This window comes from Falco punctatus (genome assembly GCF_963210335.1).
Source record: "Falco punctatus genome assembly, chromosome: 4".
Classification (NCBI taxonomy): Eukaryota; Metazoa; Chordata; class Aves; order Falconiformes; family Falconidae; genus Falco; species Falco punctatus.
The window spans coordinates 68,960,721-68,980,221 of record NC_137583.1 but is presented as its reverse complement, the minus strand read 5'-3'; the positions used below and the strand labels follow the sequence as shown (position 1 = coordinate 68,980,221).

Sequence of the window (19,501 nt, the reverse complement as noted above, 5' to 3'; positions counted from 1 at the left end):
TATGGGGAGAAAGTCCCCAAACTGGACCATTCTGCAGTAAATAATTCTATGACAAAGGAAGATCACCAAGTCTGTAGCTGTGCATTATTTCTGTAATGCCCTTAGACCCACAGGCCAGGCTGAAGCACATTGTCTGTTGGCAGGATACTATATAAAAATGAACAGAAGTACCATTGCTTTCGAGCCCCATAAAAGCACTCCCCTTTGGGAGTAACCGGAGGCTACAAAGTAAAGTTCTGGTACATAGAAATTGCTCCCCAGTTTTCTCCTCCCTGTGTTTGTGCTTTATATCGAGGTTTCTTTTTCCCCTTGCATAAGGTGCTTTTGACTTGCAGTCCCCAGCTGCTTGAGTACATTTGGGATACATTTTCTGGAGCCCAGGATCCAGACTCTGCATCTGTGCCTGAGAGTAATTCTGGAGAGGAGCTTGGTAAATGAGCTGTCTTGCACCCAGCCTGCTTGCCATGTCCCTCTACAGTCCTTTTCCCTAGCCATAGCATACACTGCCTTTCATCAGTTAAATGTTCTTCCCTTCCTCTCTCATCTTAGCAGGAGAGCCCTTTGCTAACCCCTTCTTCCGGGCTTGAGTAACTTCCTCCTGACGTACTGTGGATAGTCCCTTGTTCTTCCCGTCAGCCTCTCTTAACTGAGCCTCTGGGACCATTCAATAATTGTGCCATCCCACCTAACCCTAAGAACAGGACCCATAGCTGCTTCTCACAAGCACTACTCTCGGCAAGTGGGATAAAGAAGAAAGTATGTGTTTGGGGTTGCACGGGGGAGAGAGGAAGGCTGGGGAGCATAGAGGTGATGGATGCTGAGGCAGCATCATTTGAAGGACAGCCTCAGTGTCCCATGGTGCTTTACAAACATGCTAAAACTCTTTCTCTCGCCAGTGGAAAATGAAGTGCTCAAATGTATATCGCTGAAAAAGATGGTGGTGTACTTGTGCTCAGCTGGTGTACTCATGCATAGGAGTTCTGTGGTGGTTAAATTATCATCATCTCGGCAAGACAAGGGTAAAGTACAACTACAGCAGCGTAGCTTTCAGGTCTATGAAATCTGGGTCTTTTGAACTAATAAAGACTTATTCCAAATTCAGTCCTAACTGCAGACTTGTTCCTGTAATGCAAGCGAGTTAACTGTGGATTTCCAAAACAGCAAAAAAGAGAACAAGCTTTCAAGAGGTTTGATTGTATAAATGGTTACAATTGTATAAATAGTTAAAATTTCTGTGAAACAGAAGTAGGATCTGTGAGTTTGAGGTGCTCTCATCTAAAGATGTTTGTGCTTACATCTGGGTGGATAATTCTGGAGTTGGTAGAGTACAAATTGATTATCAGCTGTGCCTTTGATCTTGCTAGGGACAGTTTAAGCAATGTGATACAAGTTGAGTCAACTGGAGTCAAAATTGTTTCCACAGTATATGTAAAAATGTGTCTGGAACAATCAATGGAAAATGCTAGAAGTGTTTTTTGTGGCAGGGTCACCTGAAGGTGCTATAGTGCTCCAGGTTAACATTAGAAAAGGATTTTCTCACATGATTGTATTTATCTGCCATTTTAATTTTAATCCAAAGCCAAATGTGACTGAGCTTTAAACTAGGAAGGATACTTTGCAGTTTAGTAGTGTTTTAGTGTGTCACTTTTATTCCACCATGGGCAGAGTTATGACATGTCGCACCCATCCACGAATTAAATATGCAGTGTAATTTCAGCTGCAGATAAACCTACAGTCATTGGCACACCAGATTTCCCAGAAGAATAGGTGATATGAGTAAGAAACTGCTTTCAGAGTTATCTGTGTATGTAAGCTTTTTCTTGGAAAACGCCATGCTTATCAATGTTAGGTACTTGCAGTGTTGGAAGCAGTCTAATGGCTTTTGATCCATCCTTTTCAAAATATGAGTTAGTATTAAAACAGAAGAGAGTTACAGGGTCATGTTATGTAAGTAAGAAAGACAAAAGTCAGCATGCTAACTGCCAAATCTGATTGTGATTTTGAAATCTTGGTGGCAGCTGTCATTTCTACTTTATCACTCCAAAACTTCAACTTCCTTTCTTAGCGTCTACTAGAATTAGTAACTAATGGGATTATTCTTCTAGGCTGAATTCTGCAGAGACAGATGTTCTTTCATAGTCTAGTTCATAAAAATTGACCTAAGTGTCTGTGGGGACTTTTTACTGGATGTGATGATGTAGCTGGTCAAGGAACTTCCATCCTGCCTCACTGACATATGTAAAGAGACATTTGAGTAGTCAGTTTTTATTGACAACTAACTGTAGAATCATTGCAGGAAACCTAGTTAGATCTATTTCAGACCTGCATTCAATTTGGCCAGCAAGTTGTCTCCAGCAGTGGCTAGCATCACGTGCCTCAGGAGGAGATACAAGAAATCCTGTGCTGGAAGGTATGGTGTAACCTGTCTATCATGAAAATTTGACTCCTGTTTCAAATTGGTGGGGCCTTTGTTTTAGGTCTTGAAACATGAGGTTCATTGTCCTTTCCTGAAACTCTCTGAAATACTGACACTTCTAGCTATAACTGCTAGTAGAGAAAACCCACTCCTTAGCTTGTTAACTCACCAGTTTTGAGGAGTGTTACAATTACGCTGTGCACGTTTTCCTGGAACAGTTGTGCAGACTTTCAGTTTCATTTATTATCCCATTAAATTTGTGTTGTAAGCCAGGACAAAATGATGCATAAGTAACTTTCCTCTAGGTTTTATGCTTTTTTTTTTATCATAGTACTTTCCCATCTGTTTCCTGTGACAATCAGTTACCCTCTTTCCAGCTTTGCTCTTTATGGTAGGGCTTCTGTCACTTTCATCTCTCTTCTCTCATTTTCTTCTTTTCTCCTGTATTTAATACGGGATGATCTACTTTGCATAGTCGGCTGTAGCTAAGGGTGAATGAGTGATTTAATCATTGGGCTACTGCTGGGTCTCTCTAAAATGTTAAAGATTTCTTCATTCCACTCCAGAAAGAATTCAGGCATAAAGTGTTAGCAGGAAGTTACAGTGCTGCTAGTGGTCATCTGGATAGTCAAACAGCTAGTGTCCATTCTGGTAGACTGTAGCATAGGGACTAGGAAGTGAAGGTGTGCTTTGATCTTTCTGTGACTTGTAAAAACATACTTCATGTATTTTTATTCTTTCTATTCACATATGTAACAGTTTAAGAATTACAATGATACTTTGAATTTGATGAATGTGTCCGTAACTATTCACCAGATCACTAAGTGGACTGGTTCCTTATACCGGCATGAATCTTCTGTATGTCTTTGTTCTACTGGTACCATGCCGTTCCTCATCCTTTTTTTGTTTGTAGCCCTTAGGTCGATTAAACTGCATAAATTCAACTGCGACTGAGTTGCAGAGATGGTAATCTTGTGTGTGATACCGTTGGTGTTTCCTGTTCGGTGTTGCACAAGGGCTTTGAGCTTATTTTCAGACTGCAAGTGCAGAAGCCTTGTTACCATGTGACTTGGATCACTCTTCCTGTTGAAAGGGGCTGGGGGACTGGCTTTCAGTAATTTTCAGAGTTGACAGATACTAACAGTTCAAACTCTGCTTAGTATAGTACCATGCCTGGTTTATTTGACCTACACCATATGAACACTCTGTCAGCTTTCCTGATATTTTTTTAATAGTTTCTTTTTTAAGCAGGCTGAATTTCATGCCATTGTTTTACTACTCGTTCTGTTAGCTTCCTCCCAAGTGATAGTGTTCTATCAAACATCTCAGTTTCCTATGTATTGTTCATAGACATAGTGCAGTTGTCTTACATAAGCGTGCAAATCACAAAACTTTCTTCATTCTTAAAAAAATAAAATTGTTTTATTATTCTTTCTAGTATATTAAAAAAATAAAAATGTATGCATCTATGCAGAAATCATATCCTGATTTTAATTACAGAGTTCATATTATAGACCAACAAAGGCAGTTTCAGCTCCACCTGTCAGTGCGGGACACTAACATAGGTGAGGTTCTACTTAACCCAGGTAAGAATGTGCACCGTGAGACTGAGTGCAAGGATCGCTGCTCCATTCTTGCAGCTGAGCAAGAAATTTCTCAGCATTTTTCTTTGGTGCCCTTGAATACTGGACCATCCCCAGGGGAAAACAATGTTGTTCTGTCAGCAAAGTACATAGCCCATGCAAGCATACCAGGTTGGCCCAGAGAGAGGTTCCTGGCCATCGCTGTGGGCTAGCTTGCTTCTCTGCACCTGCCAAATTTCTCTAGTGTTAGAAGTGAGATAAAATCATTCCAACTTTCTAGCCCATAGCTCAAAAAATGTAGAAATTTACATCTCGATTTCAAAATCAGGGTTTATATGGAGTAGATATTTAGGAGAGGGAAGAATTTTTGTGTGGGTCTGTTGCCAAGTTTAGAAGTACAGTGCACAGGAGTTTGGTATTGTCATCCAGGGCAGCAGGGCAGGTTCTTATGAAAAGTAAATGGTTGGAGCCCCCCTCAGAGCACCACCTGAATGGATGAAAGCAGGTCTTTGGAAATGGCAACAAAGCATGTAAGGGAGAAAAGGCAGATACTACAAATGACAGAAACTGCAGGTAAGGAGATGTGTGAACAATTTTTTTTTAATTGGGTGAGCTGAAATGCAAAGATGCTAGAAATACAGAGTACAATAAAATGCAATGCAGAGTTTTGTTATTCACTTCTCTTAATTTAGATTTAAACTACTTTTATCAGCAAAGAGGCTGCTAAAATTGAAATTGGGAAGGTAAAATAATAGGTCTAACAGGTCTGGGGGATTTCTGATAAATGCTGGGGTGAATATGTATTGAGTCAAAATGTATGTATTATATAAACCTGTGAGAGTCTAATATGCATAAACTAAATAGTGAGACTTGGTGGTTAGAATAGCAAGCTGAAGGGCAAATGCCCCAACCCCTTACATATACACTGTGAGAAATGTAGAAGCATTAAAAAAAATAAATAAAAAAGATACTTTCATGAGACGTCAATGAAGATCTGGGAATGTGAAATTTGGGGGAAATAAAAGACAAGGAATACCTTTGCCTGTATGCTTCGTGTTACTTCAAAAAGTGGTCTAGAAGACATCAGTTTGAAAATCAACCACTTTCAAAATAGGTTAGGTTTCACATATATGCCCTCCCACAAGCCCCTCCTTAGCATGTTTATTCTTGACAACCGCAATTTCCTCTTTTTATTTTAATTCTGATTTTTTTCTCAGCTTAATATTTTATATATAACATGAGAAACTTCTTGCAAAAATGCTGTCTTGGTGGGTTTTTTTTCTCTCTTCAGTTTATTGTAGTTGATATGATTTTAGGAGTTATTAGTACTATATACAGAAAAACCTGTCAGAAAAGTCACTGCTCAGTGGATATAGAGGAGGACTGAGTATGAAACTCAGTATTCTTCTGGAGACTCTGGTAAATCCTTTCCCCTGTTTTGTTAATAATAGCTCATACACCTGCAGGTTTCACTTTGAGTTTCTTGTTTGAATAAAATCAAATCAAATAAAAATAAATTCAAATAAAATAAAAGGAATTGAAATTATTGTGGAGCAGAATCAAAGAGGAGGAGAGTGGATGGACACTGGTTTGCAGTTCAATGTTTTGGAGACTCGTTTTACTATCTTCTGCTTTTCTAACTCTTGCCAAAATCCCCCATGAATCTGGAGAGTTCTCATATCAGTTTAAAAGATCATTCAGTGTGTTTTAACATAAAAATATTTTCAGGGTATTTGGTGATTATGATGATTTTGTCTTCCTAAACCCATCACAAATTCAAGAGGGGGAAAAAAAAAAAAAAAAAAAAAAAAGAGACCAGTATGGGCAATGGCTTGGTGACAACATGGCTTTATCACTCTGATGATGATGATGGATGTCTGTTCATTGAAAGTGACGCCTGAAAGGGACATTGACATATTTCCTTCTCAAATTATATGTTCAGGCCTTCCCCCTTCCCACATGTGCTTAAGGTCAAAAAAACCCCCTAGTATTAAACGTCATTTACTTGAATTGATAAGGACAATTCATCAGTGACTAACTCAGCCCCAATTTACAGTGGAAATTCTTACAGAATTCTTTGTACATTGCTTTTTCATAGGATTACATTATTTTTCTTCTGAATCAAATGTGTCTGGACATTCAGAAAATCATGTAATTGCAAATAAAGAAGCTCTAAATTTATTAGAACCTGTAAAAGTTGTGTAATTTGTTGAGTGTGTTGTATAATGCAATATTCAGTTCTCTTGCCTTTTTTTGCTAACTACTGAAGAGAGTTCTTAGGGTTTTTTTTGCCTTTTTAGACAATTCTTACTCCTCCTTTTGATAATGTCTCCTGGTTGTAACTCAAGAGTAATTTTTTTACCACTTTTATATTTCTATTCTGGAAAAATACAGCAAAGCAGGATTTCAGTTTGTCAAAGGAACAGATATGAAGACTTTTTCCTGAAAGTAGATCTACCCAGTGGTTAAAAAGACCCACAAAAACATACAAGGGCTAGAGCTGATAAGATTACCCCAGCAGATGCTTTGTTCTCCTAAATCAGAGAACAGGAAAAACATAAAATTACTCAGTACTATTTAAGCACCGATGAGATACTTGTCAGTATGAACTGCAGCTCTATTTTTTGTCACATCACAACTCTGACTTCACTCTGCCTAATCAAATAAATGCCATTTTATTTATCCTTTTTATGAAAATTGATTTTCCAAGTGCCAGGTGTGTAGGAAGCTATACAGCTGTTGATTCAAATAAATCAATTAAGAGTCAGTAATCATTTACCCAACCAGTATACTGTTGAATCTACAGAAGTGGAGTTTTATAGAGAAAGCTCTGTATGATAAATGTGATACATACAGAGTGAGCCATCCAGTGTGGTTTGTCAGCTGGAAATGAAGCAGGTAAGGTGACTTTAGCTCTCCATTCACTCAGTCATGTGACACGTATGTTCTGTGTTACACAGTCATAGCTGTACCATCTCCACTGTTGGGGTAGGGATACCCTCAGCCCTGCCAACCACATCCTATTAAAATGTTTTTAACAGAATCCAGTTCTGAAATCTTGTAAGTCTTTGATTTGTGGGATTTGAGAGGACTGTGAAAGTTCAAAGTCCAGTTCCTGGTTGCCTGTGCCTGGTTTAGTTACACCAGCTACAAAAACAGTCTAAAGCAGGTAGAATATGCCCCGAGCCTGACTGATGAAAGCTGTGCATGCCTTCACCTAATGAATTCTGGTGTTGGAGATAACACAGGTGGTAAGAGGGCAAGTGGAAATTAGGGTGGTCTTGCTTATATAGATGCCAGAAATACCAAGTGTGAAGGAGGCAGAGCAGCTCAGATTGCTTCAGTATTAACTGTCATGCTCAAGACATGCTACCAAGTAATTCTCAGACAACAGATACTGACTGTAGTGGTTCAGTGGCCTTTTATCATTTAACTATGGGATAGTTCTGTGACTCAAGATGCTCTTTTAAAGGAAAAGCATTAAGATTGAAGAACAGGATACTTGCTGGTCGTCTTTTCTTGCTGGTCTTTATAGTCATTAGAGTTGTTCCTGTCCTCAGTTGATTGCTTTCTTTCATCAGGTTGGTCCTCATCCTGTAAGGTGCTGTGGTGAGTTGACTGTGGGTGGCCACCAAGCTGCCCTATCATTCCCCCCTCCTCAGCAGAACGGGGGAGAAAATACAATGGAAAAGCTCATGGGTTGAGATGAGGACAAGGGAAAACACTTACCAATTACTGTTGAGCAAAACAGGCTCAACATAGGGAAATTAATTTAATTTATTACTGTTTACTAAGACAGTAGGATAATGAGAAACAAACACAAAATTAAAAACATCTTTACCCCACCCCTCCCTTCTTCCCAGGCTCAGCTTCACTCCCAACTCTTCTACCTCTACCTCCCTCAAGCAGTGCAGGGGGACAGGGAATGAAGACTGTGGTCAGTGCGTAACCGTCTCTGCTGCTTCTATTTCCTCACACTGTTTCCCAGCTCCAACATGGACCCTCCCATGGGAGACAGTCCTTCATGAACCTCTCCAACCTGGGACCTTCACACAGGCTGCAGTTCTTCAAGAACTGCTCCAGCAGGGGTCTTTTCTACAAGGTGCAGTCCTTCAGGAGCAGACTGCTTCAGCATGGGTCTCCCACAGGGTCACAGGTCCTGCCGGAAAACCTGCTCTGTGCGGGCTCCTCTCCACAGGCTACAGTTCCCACCAGGAGCCTGCTCCAGCATGGTCACACCATGGCCTGCAACTTCCTTCAGGGCATGTTCGCCTGCTCTGGTGCGGTGTCCTCCACAGACTGCAGTGTGGATATCTGCTCCAGCATGGTCCTGTATGGGCTGCAGGAGAACAACCTTGGCTGCGGGGGTATCTCTGCTCTGGCACCTGGAACACCTCCTCCCCTCCTTCTGCACTGACCTTGCTGCCTGCAGGGCTGTTCCTGTCACGTTTTCTCACTCCTCTCTTACAGCTGCTGCACAGCATTTTTTACCCTTAAATATGTTGTCACAGAGGTGCCACCAGTGTTGCCGATGGACTCGGCTTTGGCTAGCACCAAGTCCATCTTGGAGCCAGCTGGAGCTACTGTCTCTCTCTGACATGGGGGCTGCTCTGGGTGTCTTCTCACAGAAGCCACCCTGTCAGCCCTCTCACTTCCAGACCCCTGCCATGTAAACTATGTGCACTAGGTGCACATAGACCTAGCAAACCAATGAGACTACTCACATGTTTAAAGTTTGAACCCTAGTTTTATGCTATCTGTACCGGAGTTTTCAATCACTTGGAGGCTTGAGCATATTAAGAAAATGTTTATAGTTCTTGTCTCTGGCAGTGCTCCATGTCAGAACCCTTCTACACTACTTCTGTCCCTGCAAAGGAATAAATGCATGAGGAAGAGGGTTATTGCAGAAGCTGTATCTCCCCAGTAACTTGGGGTGTGTTGCTGTCCTCACACCCCCATCTTGTGACAAGAGCTACCATTTACCGTCATGCAGCATGTATCCATTTTCCTTGTCTCAGTGCTCATCCTCAGATGTCTTGAGGTTAGGTAAGACTGGAGTTCTCTCAGTGCACTAGTATTTGAAAGAAAATTGGGAGAAATACTGAGACAAAAAGTTGGTCATGTACCTAACCATAACCAGGTCCTGCACTAGATAACACCTAATAAACTCTTCTTGTATTAGTCACCTAAGCCAAAGAAAGGCTTTCAAAATGAAGCATTCAGGAATTTCTCAGCCTCAAACTCTGTTTCCCTCTTCATCTCTCACTAGCTACATTTCATTGATGTTTAAAATACAACCATGGTTTGTTAGCTAGTGACTACCTATGAAATGTGAATAATACAAGGAGGTTGTTGGAACTCGTAATGAGTGTAGAACCTAAGTGTGTGTTTCAGTATGTACAGGATTGACATTCTGATCTGTTAGTAGTTATTTCTAAATTATGGGTAGAGGTTTTTGCAAGTTGTGAACAGTTGTTTTGAAGTTAATTGAGAACATACTATAAAAGAACATTGCCTATTCTCTGGTTTTGACCATTGCTGGCTTTGAAATGAACTCATGATGATTCTTTTTCTGTGGATTTTTTTCTTTCAGATGGAGCAAACCTGTGATGATATAGATGAAATGTTCAGCAATTTACTTGGGGAGATGGACATGCTGACCCAGGTAGATAATTCTTTTTTCCATCAAGATTAGAAAAATAGCTATTATGCTTTAGAGAAAAGAGGCAACTTTTCTACATTTTTCATGTACTTCCACTCTGAATAAATACAGATACATTACTTTGAAAAACTTTCAACTAAATTTCTCTGCTTGACACTGAAAACAAGTGGCCTGAAGAATACAGTAGTATCAGCCCCGGCTAGATTGTTAAAGGGAGCTAACTGCTTATGGAAGATGCTTTCTCAAAAAAACCCCAAATAAACAATTTAAATTCCTCTGGGCTTGGTCCCAAGAAATTGAAAGTTACTGTCAAAACAGGAAGAGTTTGAATAAGAATCTTCAGGTACAAATGCTTTGCATACATGGGTAAATGGGATGTAGCCCGAGTGTCAGATGTAAACTTTGAAAATGAAAGCAACTTTTCAATATATGCATAAGAGTGATCTTTAGATATGGCAAAATACTAAGTTACAGCTAGGGTGGCATTCAAGAATTTATAGAGACATTACAGCCAATGCAGACTACTCTCTTGAGAGGAAACTATAAAATAGCATGAGCCTGTTTCTAAGTCTATAGTCATGGAGTACTTCCTGCAAAACCTGATGAAAGGAGAATTTTTGTATCTTAAAAAAAAAAACAATCCCAAAAGTCAGTACATCTGTTGTACTTTAATAGATGGATGCTTGTGGATTCTGCGGGAGTCTGATTGCTTACGTCCTCTGTTTTAAGGGTTCTTCCCTCTTGGTGAATCCCAGTGCTTGCCAAATTAAATACCAATAATCCTGAGCCACAGATTAAGAATTACGCTTATACTGTGTGAAATCCAAGATTTTATGTGACATTCTTGGCTGTCAAATCCTTACTTTGCCCCTTGGTAGCCTTTCTGCTTTTTAAGGGCTTTTTATAACTGTGCATGTTTATTTGAGAGAGAGAGAGGGAGGGAGGGTTTTAGGGTAATTTTGTTTCATTATTATGCCTTGAAGTTCAACAAAAGACTGCTTGTGATAAATTTCACCTTCTCAGATTGGACACAGCACTGTTGGGAGTGCAGGTGATGGGGACAGAGTAAGAGTAACCCTCTTCTCTCTCTACACTCGGTGCAGTACTGGGTGGGATGGAACATGTTCCTAAGATGGAGACTGGCTATTTCTCCCCCTCTCTAAAGTGCTGGCATCCTCTCTTACCCCAGCATTGTGTGGGAGAAGGATGCAGGCATATCTGAAAGCCTGTAGACTTTCAGTTTACAGACCTGCATCTGTTAATTTCTTTAGGCTTTTAATTTCCAAAATGAGACTGTAGATAGCTTTTCACCCTTTTTCACTAATCTCTCTGTTCCTAAAGTAAGAGTAAATGATAGGAACACACAAAGGTGCCTTCACATTGCATAACAAGGCTGAAAAAGAAATGCAAATTCAAAATTGCACTTTTCTGATATTTCTATGACCTAATTTTAAACTTTTTAGCGTTTTGTTTTCCCTTTTATTTCCCTTTGCATGTACTTTCGTTTTTTTCCTGCACTTTTATGGCCATTATGAGATGTTACGACTTGTTAGATTAGTAATGAAAGTATTTCCTTTATGGTATTGAAGTTATTTTCATCAATACATTTTGTGCCCTCTCTTTTATATTTTTTTTTCCTTGGGCACTGTAAAACTCTGTCGTGCTTCATTTCTCCCTCTTCCCATATTTATACTGTGTCTATTTTTATGAGAGTCAGTATTAACACAGAAACAGTGTTTAAAGTTATCACTGCTTTGGTTTCCAGCTCTGTATAACTTCAGAAGAAACCAACTTGTCCTGGGTGGGAAATAGGTGAAAAGAGCTGCCAAGAAAAACATTTGCATTAATTTTAATGGAAAATGCTTCTCAGTTTCAGGCAACTCTGAGAAATGTAAATGCCTCTGGTACAAATTGAGTATGAGCACAAGTAGACAAACATCTCGCAGGGGTGTATGAACAAGGGTATAGCTTGTAGGCTATATGAAGTAATCCTTCCGTTCTGCACAGCATCGGTAAGACCTCAACCGGGAAACTGTCCAGTGTTAGCACTGCATTTTGAGGAGAAGGAGGGTTGACTGGGGAAAATCCAGAGGAAAACAATGGGAATGATGAGAAAGAAAAGAAACATAACCTGTAAGAAAAGATTGATTGAGGTTGTTTAGTCTAGAGGAAACTGATAACCTTGAAATACATCAAAGGCAGCATCAGAGCAGAAAGAAGTACTTGGTTCCTCGTGTCCATGGAGAGTAGGGCAACAGGGAATTGTCTTCAGCTGTAGCAAAGGAAGTTTAGGATGAGTATCACAAGAAAGATTTGATGGCAGGAATAGTAATCTCAATAATGAAGCAGTGGAACAAATTACCAGAGGTGATGGTGGAATTTATCTAATAGGAAGCTTTTTAATCAGGTTTTTTTTCAGGTATGACCCAGGTGTAAGTGACTTGCTTTGGGGTGGGTGCATGGTCTAGGCAGATCCTTGGAATTTCTTCCAGTCTTGTCTACACTGTTTGCTTATTAGAGCTATCATCTTCCTCACTGTTGAAGGGAGAATGTATCTTTTTCTATCTCCACTGTATGCGCTTTTCCTGACTTGTGAAGCACTGGTTCCCTGCCTGCTTCCTAAACAAGCCAGAAACTAGGAATTCTCTATCTAACTATGCAGATTTGCAGTTTACATTGCTAACAGCAGCATGTTGTGTTGTTTTTTGGGTGGTTTGTTTTTGGTTTTTTTTTTTGCAAAGGGCATGAGAAAGCAACAGATAGCTTCTATATTAGTAAATAAAGCACTCTGGAGCAAACAGCATTGCACAGCTCAAATGTATACACAGTTAAACTCTTTCAACACCCTCCCTCTGCTCCCCCTTCAAACAAACCACCAAAAACTAAAAATCAGTCTGGCTTTTCCCACTGTCTCTATTAGAAACAGCTCTAGCCTCTGTTGTTCCCCACACTGAGCCTGGGTGTTGCCTAATGAGTTGCAGTTGGCATGGGTCAACATTGTATTGAGAAGCATGCAAACCGTTAAAACACTTGGCATAATTGAGACAGTGCTTGAACCCTTGTCCCGGTCCTATTTAGTTTACCAGTCTATGCATAATCCCAGAAACTAGTGTGTGTCAGTCTGTTCCTTGCAGAAAAATCAATTCAATTAGACAAATTCAGGTAATTGATTTACAAATATTAATGTTTGTAGTAGTAATTATGTCATCAGATGCCTGTTTTTTTTCTTCTACCTTAACAGAGTTTAGGAGTGGAGACTGTACAACCTGCATCCCCCAAAGTGTCCAATGATGAATTTAGCTTTACAGTTGGGTTTAAAGATTTAAATGGTAAGTAGCTGAATGGACTTTCTCATGCTTTTTATGCTTATTTAAAATACCTCACAGCAACAAATGAGAAGAAAAACTTTAAACACCCTCGATCCAAAAAAACCCCAAAACACCTCCAAAACAAAAAACCCTGTTTTGCTGGGGGGAGGGGGGCGGGGATATATTTATGTGTCTCAATTCAGGAAGCTTCGAAGGGGCCAACTTTTTTTTAGGGGCGTTGCTCAGTCTTAGATAGGAGTCAGAAGTTAGACTTTTAAAAATGTCTGAGTGTAGAGGAAAACAAAAATCAGAAGTCCCCCAAACAACTTGCAAAAACGCAACCTTTTTAATGTAAGTATTTAACTTAATAGAAGCAAGGTTCCTCAGTGTGAGGTCAGAGCTACATGAACACTTTTGTCTGATGGAAGTATTGGCTTCAACTGCTTCCACTTTATGTTGCTTATTCTCATTCTGGTTTACACTGTCGCTTTTGCTTGTACAGCTGCTTGTTGAGGCTGTATGACAAACCAAATGAGAAAATTTATCTGAGTTATTATTAAATATATATATAAAATATATATTATATATTTAATAATCCCTTTGGTTTTGTTTGTTTGGGGGTTTTGTTTTTTCTTTTTACTGCGGGCTGGTTTGCATTTGCCTGAGTTGGTTTTAACCTATGTTTTTATCCCAGAATCAGTTCACTGTTAAGCACCTCATGTCTCTACCAGCAATGAGGGTAGAGGTATGTAAATAGAGAGGATCATAAGCCAACTTTCCCACTGAAAATAAAAGCTTATGAAAATACTCTATTACCGTAACAGTAAAGCAGAATAAACTTAAGACCGTCTAGTGACATGTTCACACTTAGTATGATGAAAGTTCTATGTTGGACTATGTTAGCATTTCTGACTATCGAGTTCAGCACCCTCCATCCCTTTCCAGAAGGGAAATAAATCCACTTTGTTATTTTTGAATTTTTTTTAAACTAGGTTCTTCAAAGAGATTTAAACCACTGAATCGGTTCATTCTTAAAGAACCCTTCTCTTCCAGAAAGTTAAATCATCTTACAGGATGTTATTCTACAGGATCTCTTATACCATGTCTAGTTCAAACAACCAAAGAATTGATTGCATCTGAAGTTCCAGCGTAGAATTTTATCTTTACTCTGTCAGAGTGAAAGACAGAAAACAAAAGTTACAGTGTTTTCTATCTGGTTGATAAGATGCTTTTGAAAAGAGACTATCTTATTTGTTCTTTGCTTAAAGATCCTCAAAACCCAGCATATTATATGAGGTATGTCAGAGATGTTGATCACACAATTACTGATGTGCTGCAAATGACACCATACAATTTGTTGTGACTTAGATCTCTCTGATTCGCTTCATGTTAATTTTAGAGTTGTAGAATAGTAGTAGTATGTGAAGATATTCTGGATCTAGGCCTCAATTACACGGTTTGTTATTTACTGTACCAAAACTTGCTAAGCATTTATGTCCCAAAGAAGTAAATAGCCTAATGGGAGCTAATGGAATTTCTTGCATCCATATCACTAAGCATGTGCCCAGAAACCTTGCTGGATCAGGACCAGGTTTCATAACATCATGAGGGCCTGAGACTGTATCACTGAAAGAGAAGCTTCCTGTCCTGTTTAATTTGTGTTCATAGAGTTCCTTGTACTCTGAACTTCAGCGTGACCAGATTAATGGCTATTCCAAAACCACGTTTGTTTCTTGAACCCATTTAAAGTGTTAAACCTTAATATCTTATACAGTAACCTGCCTTCTGCAATTTAATCTCCACTGAACTGGAAACACAGTGTTTCCATGCTAAAACAGTACATAAATGCAAACATAGTGTTATAGTCACTCTGATGTATCTTGTGGTTTTCTTTACAGAATCTCTAAGTGCCCTAGAGGACAAAGACCTGGATGCTTTAATGGCTGATCTTGTAGCAGACATAAATGATGTTGAACAGAGAACTTTACAAGCCCAGAAAACAACTTCTGGCAACCAGCAAAGTACAGTCACTCAGCCTTCAACAGGCTCATGTAGTGACATTTATTCTGAATCAAGTGTCTATGTTACCATTACTGGACGGTTTGGGGATGACTTGCCCCCTCCACCTCCAGACCCTGATTTAGACCTTCCACCACCACCACCACCACCTCCTCCTGAGCCACTCACCCAGGTAAGCCTGGGTGGAATCTTTTTCTAAGTCTTCAATAGTTTTTGTAATTTTGCATTGGAACAACAGTGAATATCCCAGAGGGAACCATCTTGGGAAGGTTCTACAGTTATAGTGGGCTCAGCAATTTTACTGCCCATTCCTTTGCCTTTCTAATCATCATTTTGATAGCCCAAGACAGGCATAAATCATTGCAAATGGTTTATATTAACAGAAAACCTGTCACTGAATTTTTTTTAGTAAGTGCTAATCAGTTATTAGCTTCTTGTAGAGAACTTGGCTTTGGCATCAGTGCAAAGCATGGCCAAAGATCCCACCATTTTGGGAAGGGCAGCATAGAGCTATCTTACAGGTTTCCATCAATTCTGATGTTTCTTTTAAAAACTGTCCTTAAGCTAAATAAGACTTCTGCCTTTTCTGTGATGTTATCTGGATGACTTTTATGTGCTTCTGTTTGAAGGTCCAGAAAATGTGGTGATGATACTGTAGTGGCAAAACAAATCTTTTAGCCTGTCAAGGCATTTCTTAAAAAGTTAAATTTTTCTAAAAATTTGCATGCAATAGCCTATTTACTTTGCATAAACATTAAGTAAACATTAAGACAAACGTTATGAACACATGAAGGCTGTCAGATGAGACCTCTGTTGCAGTTTTGTACAATGTGTGAACTCTGTTAACACAGGTCACATGCAGGTGAAGCCTGAGTTACACTTGCCTAAAAATTTCAGCAGAAAACCTGCCTGCACCACACTCAACCAGTTTGATTAAGATGCTTTTCCTGCTCCCTGCAGAGAGGTGTTTTGAGATGATAAAGGGGGGACGCAGTGGGAGAGGCTGTGTATTCTTCCCTCTGTAGAACAGGCAGCCTTACTGTGAAAGCCACTTTTGTCCAACAACTTCTCTTCAACTATGGAAGCTTTTTTTAGGTTCTGAAAGTTGAGCATCTCTGAGCTGTAGCAATGCAGATTTCCATACCTGTGGATCTAAAAACAAAAGAACATTTAAAAACTGATTGTCTGGTATTTATAGTGGAGAATTTGACAACAGCAAAGATGCTTGAAGTCATCTCTTTCAGGTTGTACACCTTACCTTTCATTTCTGACATCTGAAAGGGTGCTAGTATCCAGGGGAAGAAGTGATAAAAGATGTTTAGTTCAGCAAGAGGGTCGTCAGTCAGGAGTACTTTAGTTGTAGTTGAACCTGGGATGAATAAAATAACCTTTTTAGCTCTTTTTTTGCTATGATTCTATGATATCTCTGTAAGAAGGATGTGGTGGCAATGCTTAGTTAGGCCTATTTTCTTGCAAGTGCATTTGCTATGAATTACAGCCTCCTCGGTTTCTCTTAGCCCAAAGACCACTAAAATTACAACTTCAGGGTAGAGAGTGGAGGTCGAAGGTAACACAGGGAAGAATCTTGTGCGGAAGCAGGGCAGGAACTACAGTCATTGACTGGAAGCTGGGGGTGTCTGTGGGTACCATAGTAAAGAATCCTACCCCTTCAAAACAAAGGAAACCGCAAAGGTGCGAGCATGCAACAGGGACAACAAAAATTAGCAGAGAGGCAAGAAAGCAAAGACAAGACAGTTTTCAATGGAGAGGAGCAGTGATTTAAAGTTGGAAAGAAACAAAACCCTCCAGTAGTACTAACAGTCCAAGGCAGCCCCAGAAACCAGTTACTTGCTGTCCAAAATGTACTTCTCCAACTCCCTATGTGACTGGGGGAGACTACTGGAAGACAGATGGCAAAAATCAATGGTCACAATCTATAAACCAGTCACAGAGGCAACAGTAGGCACTGGCATCTGGTACATGTACCTAAAACTCTCAGTAGCTCGGGATCCAGAGTCTTCTTGGATCACAGACCTTACTGATATTGAGAGAGGCGTGATACCGATACAGCTGCTTTGTAAAAGAAGAGCTGGGTGAAGCTGAGATTTTTAGGTATCTTACTGTGGCATTCAGCAAAAACTGGAATGAACTTGAGTCCTCTATTTAACTGTGTCTGTGTTAATATGACTAGATCCATTACTAGATTAAAAACCCATCATATCATCCAATTTAAGGAGGTGTTCCTCACAGTAAGTATGCATGCAATAAGAGCTCATGTGGCAAGTGAAAGAATTCAATTAAATTAATGTACTTAACAGAAAGTTTAAAATTATAAGTGTTATAATTGCAAGCCAAATTTTTCAATAAGATCCTAAAGATTCTAGTTTTCCTAATCCTACTGAGAAGCAAGTTTTCTTCCAAGCCCTGCAGTGCTGTTTCATTCAGGCTAGATCTTGCTTCACCACCTCTTTTGTATCAGCTGTAATCCATAGGGAAATAGAAGAGTCCAGTTTTCAGACATTCCTGTAGCATTGGAAGAACAGATCATGTATGAGCTGTATAATTGGAAGTGCTGGGCTTGTAAATCAAAGCTTTGGCTGGAGAATGTTAGCTCAAGGAAAGCTGTAACTATGAAGTTTCCCATGACAAGCCTTATGTTCTGGATATAAATAACAAGAAACAACTCTTTTCAAGTAAACACAAATTGCTGACTTTACTTAAGAAGAAGTATACCAAATATCTTCATGTCTTTTCAGGAAGAACGAGAGGCACAGGCTAAAGCTGACAAGATTAAACTTGCATTGGAGAAACTAAAGGAAGCCAAAGTTAAAAAGGTGAGGCTTAAAACTGTGAAATGCTACCGTAAGAGTTATCAGCTAAGTATCTATTATTCTTCTCAATAATAAAAGTTCTTACTAAAATTCCTAGGCTTTTTCATATTTTGTCTGTAACTTGAGACATCTAAAGATACTCTGTGGAGCTGTCTTGTCATCCACCTGAAGACAAGTCTCTGTGAGAATGCTAGCTCTGAGGGACTTATTTTTAAGAGGACTTGGAAGGCTCTGCCTCTTTTTTTTTTCCAATGTTGGGGCAGAGTCTGCTGTTCTGATAGGTTACTTTAGAGAAAGTGGAATGCAGATAAAAACTTTGCTTACTTATGCTGTGCTGATTCCAGAAGTATTAAACTTTTCTTCTACAGTGAATGTGGATTTTGCTAATCCCAATTAAATTAATGAGGGTTGTCTTGCTAAATCTTTTCACAGCAGTATAGTAATGTACAAGGATAATAGAAGTTATTTTAGACCAACAAATCAGAAAGTTTCCTGCCACTGTCTGCACAGTGCTGCAGTGTGTCATGTAATTATGCCCACTCATCCTAAGCTAGTGTTCCAGCTGAATGCAACAGAAGCCGCAGATGCTTAGTAACTCTGAAAAGTGGGTGAAGAAGTCATGACCTTTCAGTCTTGCTCAAACAGAAGATGGGAGGTGCTGGAGATCAGAGCCTGCAGGGCTTCCAAGAAGAGTTGAAGCTTCCAATAAATTTGGGGGTGCCCAAACTTGAGATGGTTCCCACAGAGTACTTTACATTCATGTACAAATGCTACTTCTGAGAGAATTTGTTGGGAGGATTTCACCAATGTTGTCTTTAGAAAGCTCAGTAACTAAACTTATGACTACTCATTGGGCACCCTCTTGTCCTTGCAGCATTAGCAATTCCTCTTTGGGAGGAAACATCTATTTTGAAGACCATTTTTTTTCCTCCCATTCTGAATATTTGAAACCATAGGGTAGAAGTAAGGCTTAATCTTCTTGTGGCTTCACTATAATGAAATTACTATTTCTTGAATTCCAAATTGACTAAATAATTGTCAAGGAAACTAGTCTTCTCTCTCTTTTACCAAAAGCGGATGGCAGAAGCCAGGGAGGATGGTGAAAAGGAAATTCACAGCCTTGGCTTTCAGGAGAGCAGACTTTGGCTTCTTCAAAAATCTGCTTGAAAGTGTCCCTTGGTTAATATTCAAGGATCGCTTCCTCCAAGCTCTAGAGAGTTCCATCCCAATGAACAAAGGGCCACAAAGATGATTAAGGAACTGGAGCATCTCTCCTATGAGGAAAGCTGGGACTGCATAGCCTAGAGAATACAAGGCTCCAAGGAGGTCTCGTCAATCTATAGAAACATGTGAATGGAGTGTGCAAAGAGGATGGAGCCAGGCCCTTTTCAGTGGTGCCCAGTGACAGGACCAGAGGTAGTGGACACAAACAGAAACGTATGAGATTCTAACTGAACATCAGGAAACACTTTTTCACTGTGAGGGTGGCTGAGCACTGGCACAGATTGCTGGGGAATTTGTAGAGTGTCCTCCCTTGGAGATACTCAGAAACCATCTGGACATGGTCCTGGACAATGGGCTCTGGGTGGGCTCGCTTGAGCAGGGGATTGGACCAGATGACCTCCAAAGGTGCCTTCAAATCTCAACCATTCTGTGACTCCAAAGATGGAAGATGCATGTTT

General features: G+C 39.8%; 1 protein-coding gene across 1 annotated transcript in view; it reads left to right on the top strand.

Annotated features, from left to right (window-relative positions):
* APBB1IP (amyloid beta precursor protein binding family B member 1 interacting protein) overlaps positions 1-19,501 on the top strand; it is a 67,270-nt gene that overhangs the window by 7,611 nt on the left and 40,158 nt on the right. The window contains exons 2-5 of the mRNA XM_080386000.1: positions 9,593-9,664; positions 12,903-12,990; positions 14,868-15,160; positions 17,745-17,822. Of these exons, the coding sequence (XP_080242126.1) occupies positions 9,593-9,664; positions 12,903-12,990; positions 14,868-15,160; positions 17,745-17,822 (531 nt within the window). The remainder of the gene's footprint in view (positions 1-9,592; positions 9,665-12,902; positions 12,991-14,867; positions 15,161-17,744; positions 17,823-19,501) is intronic.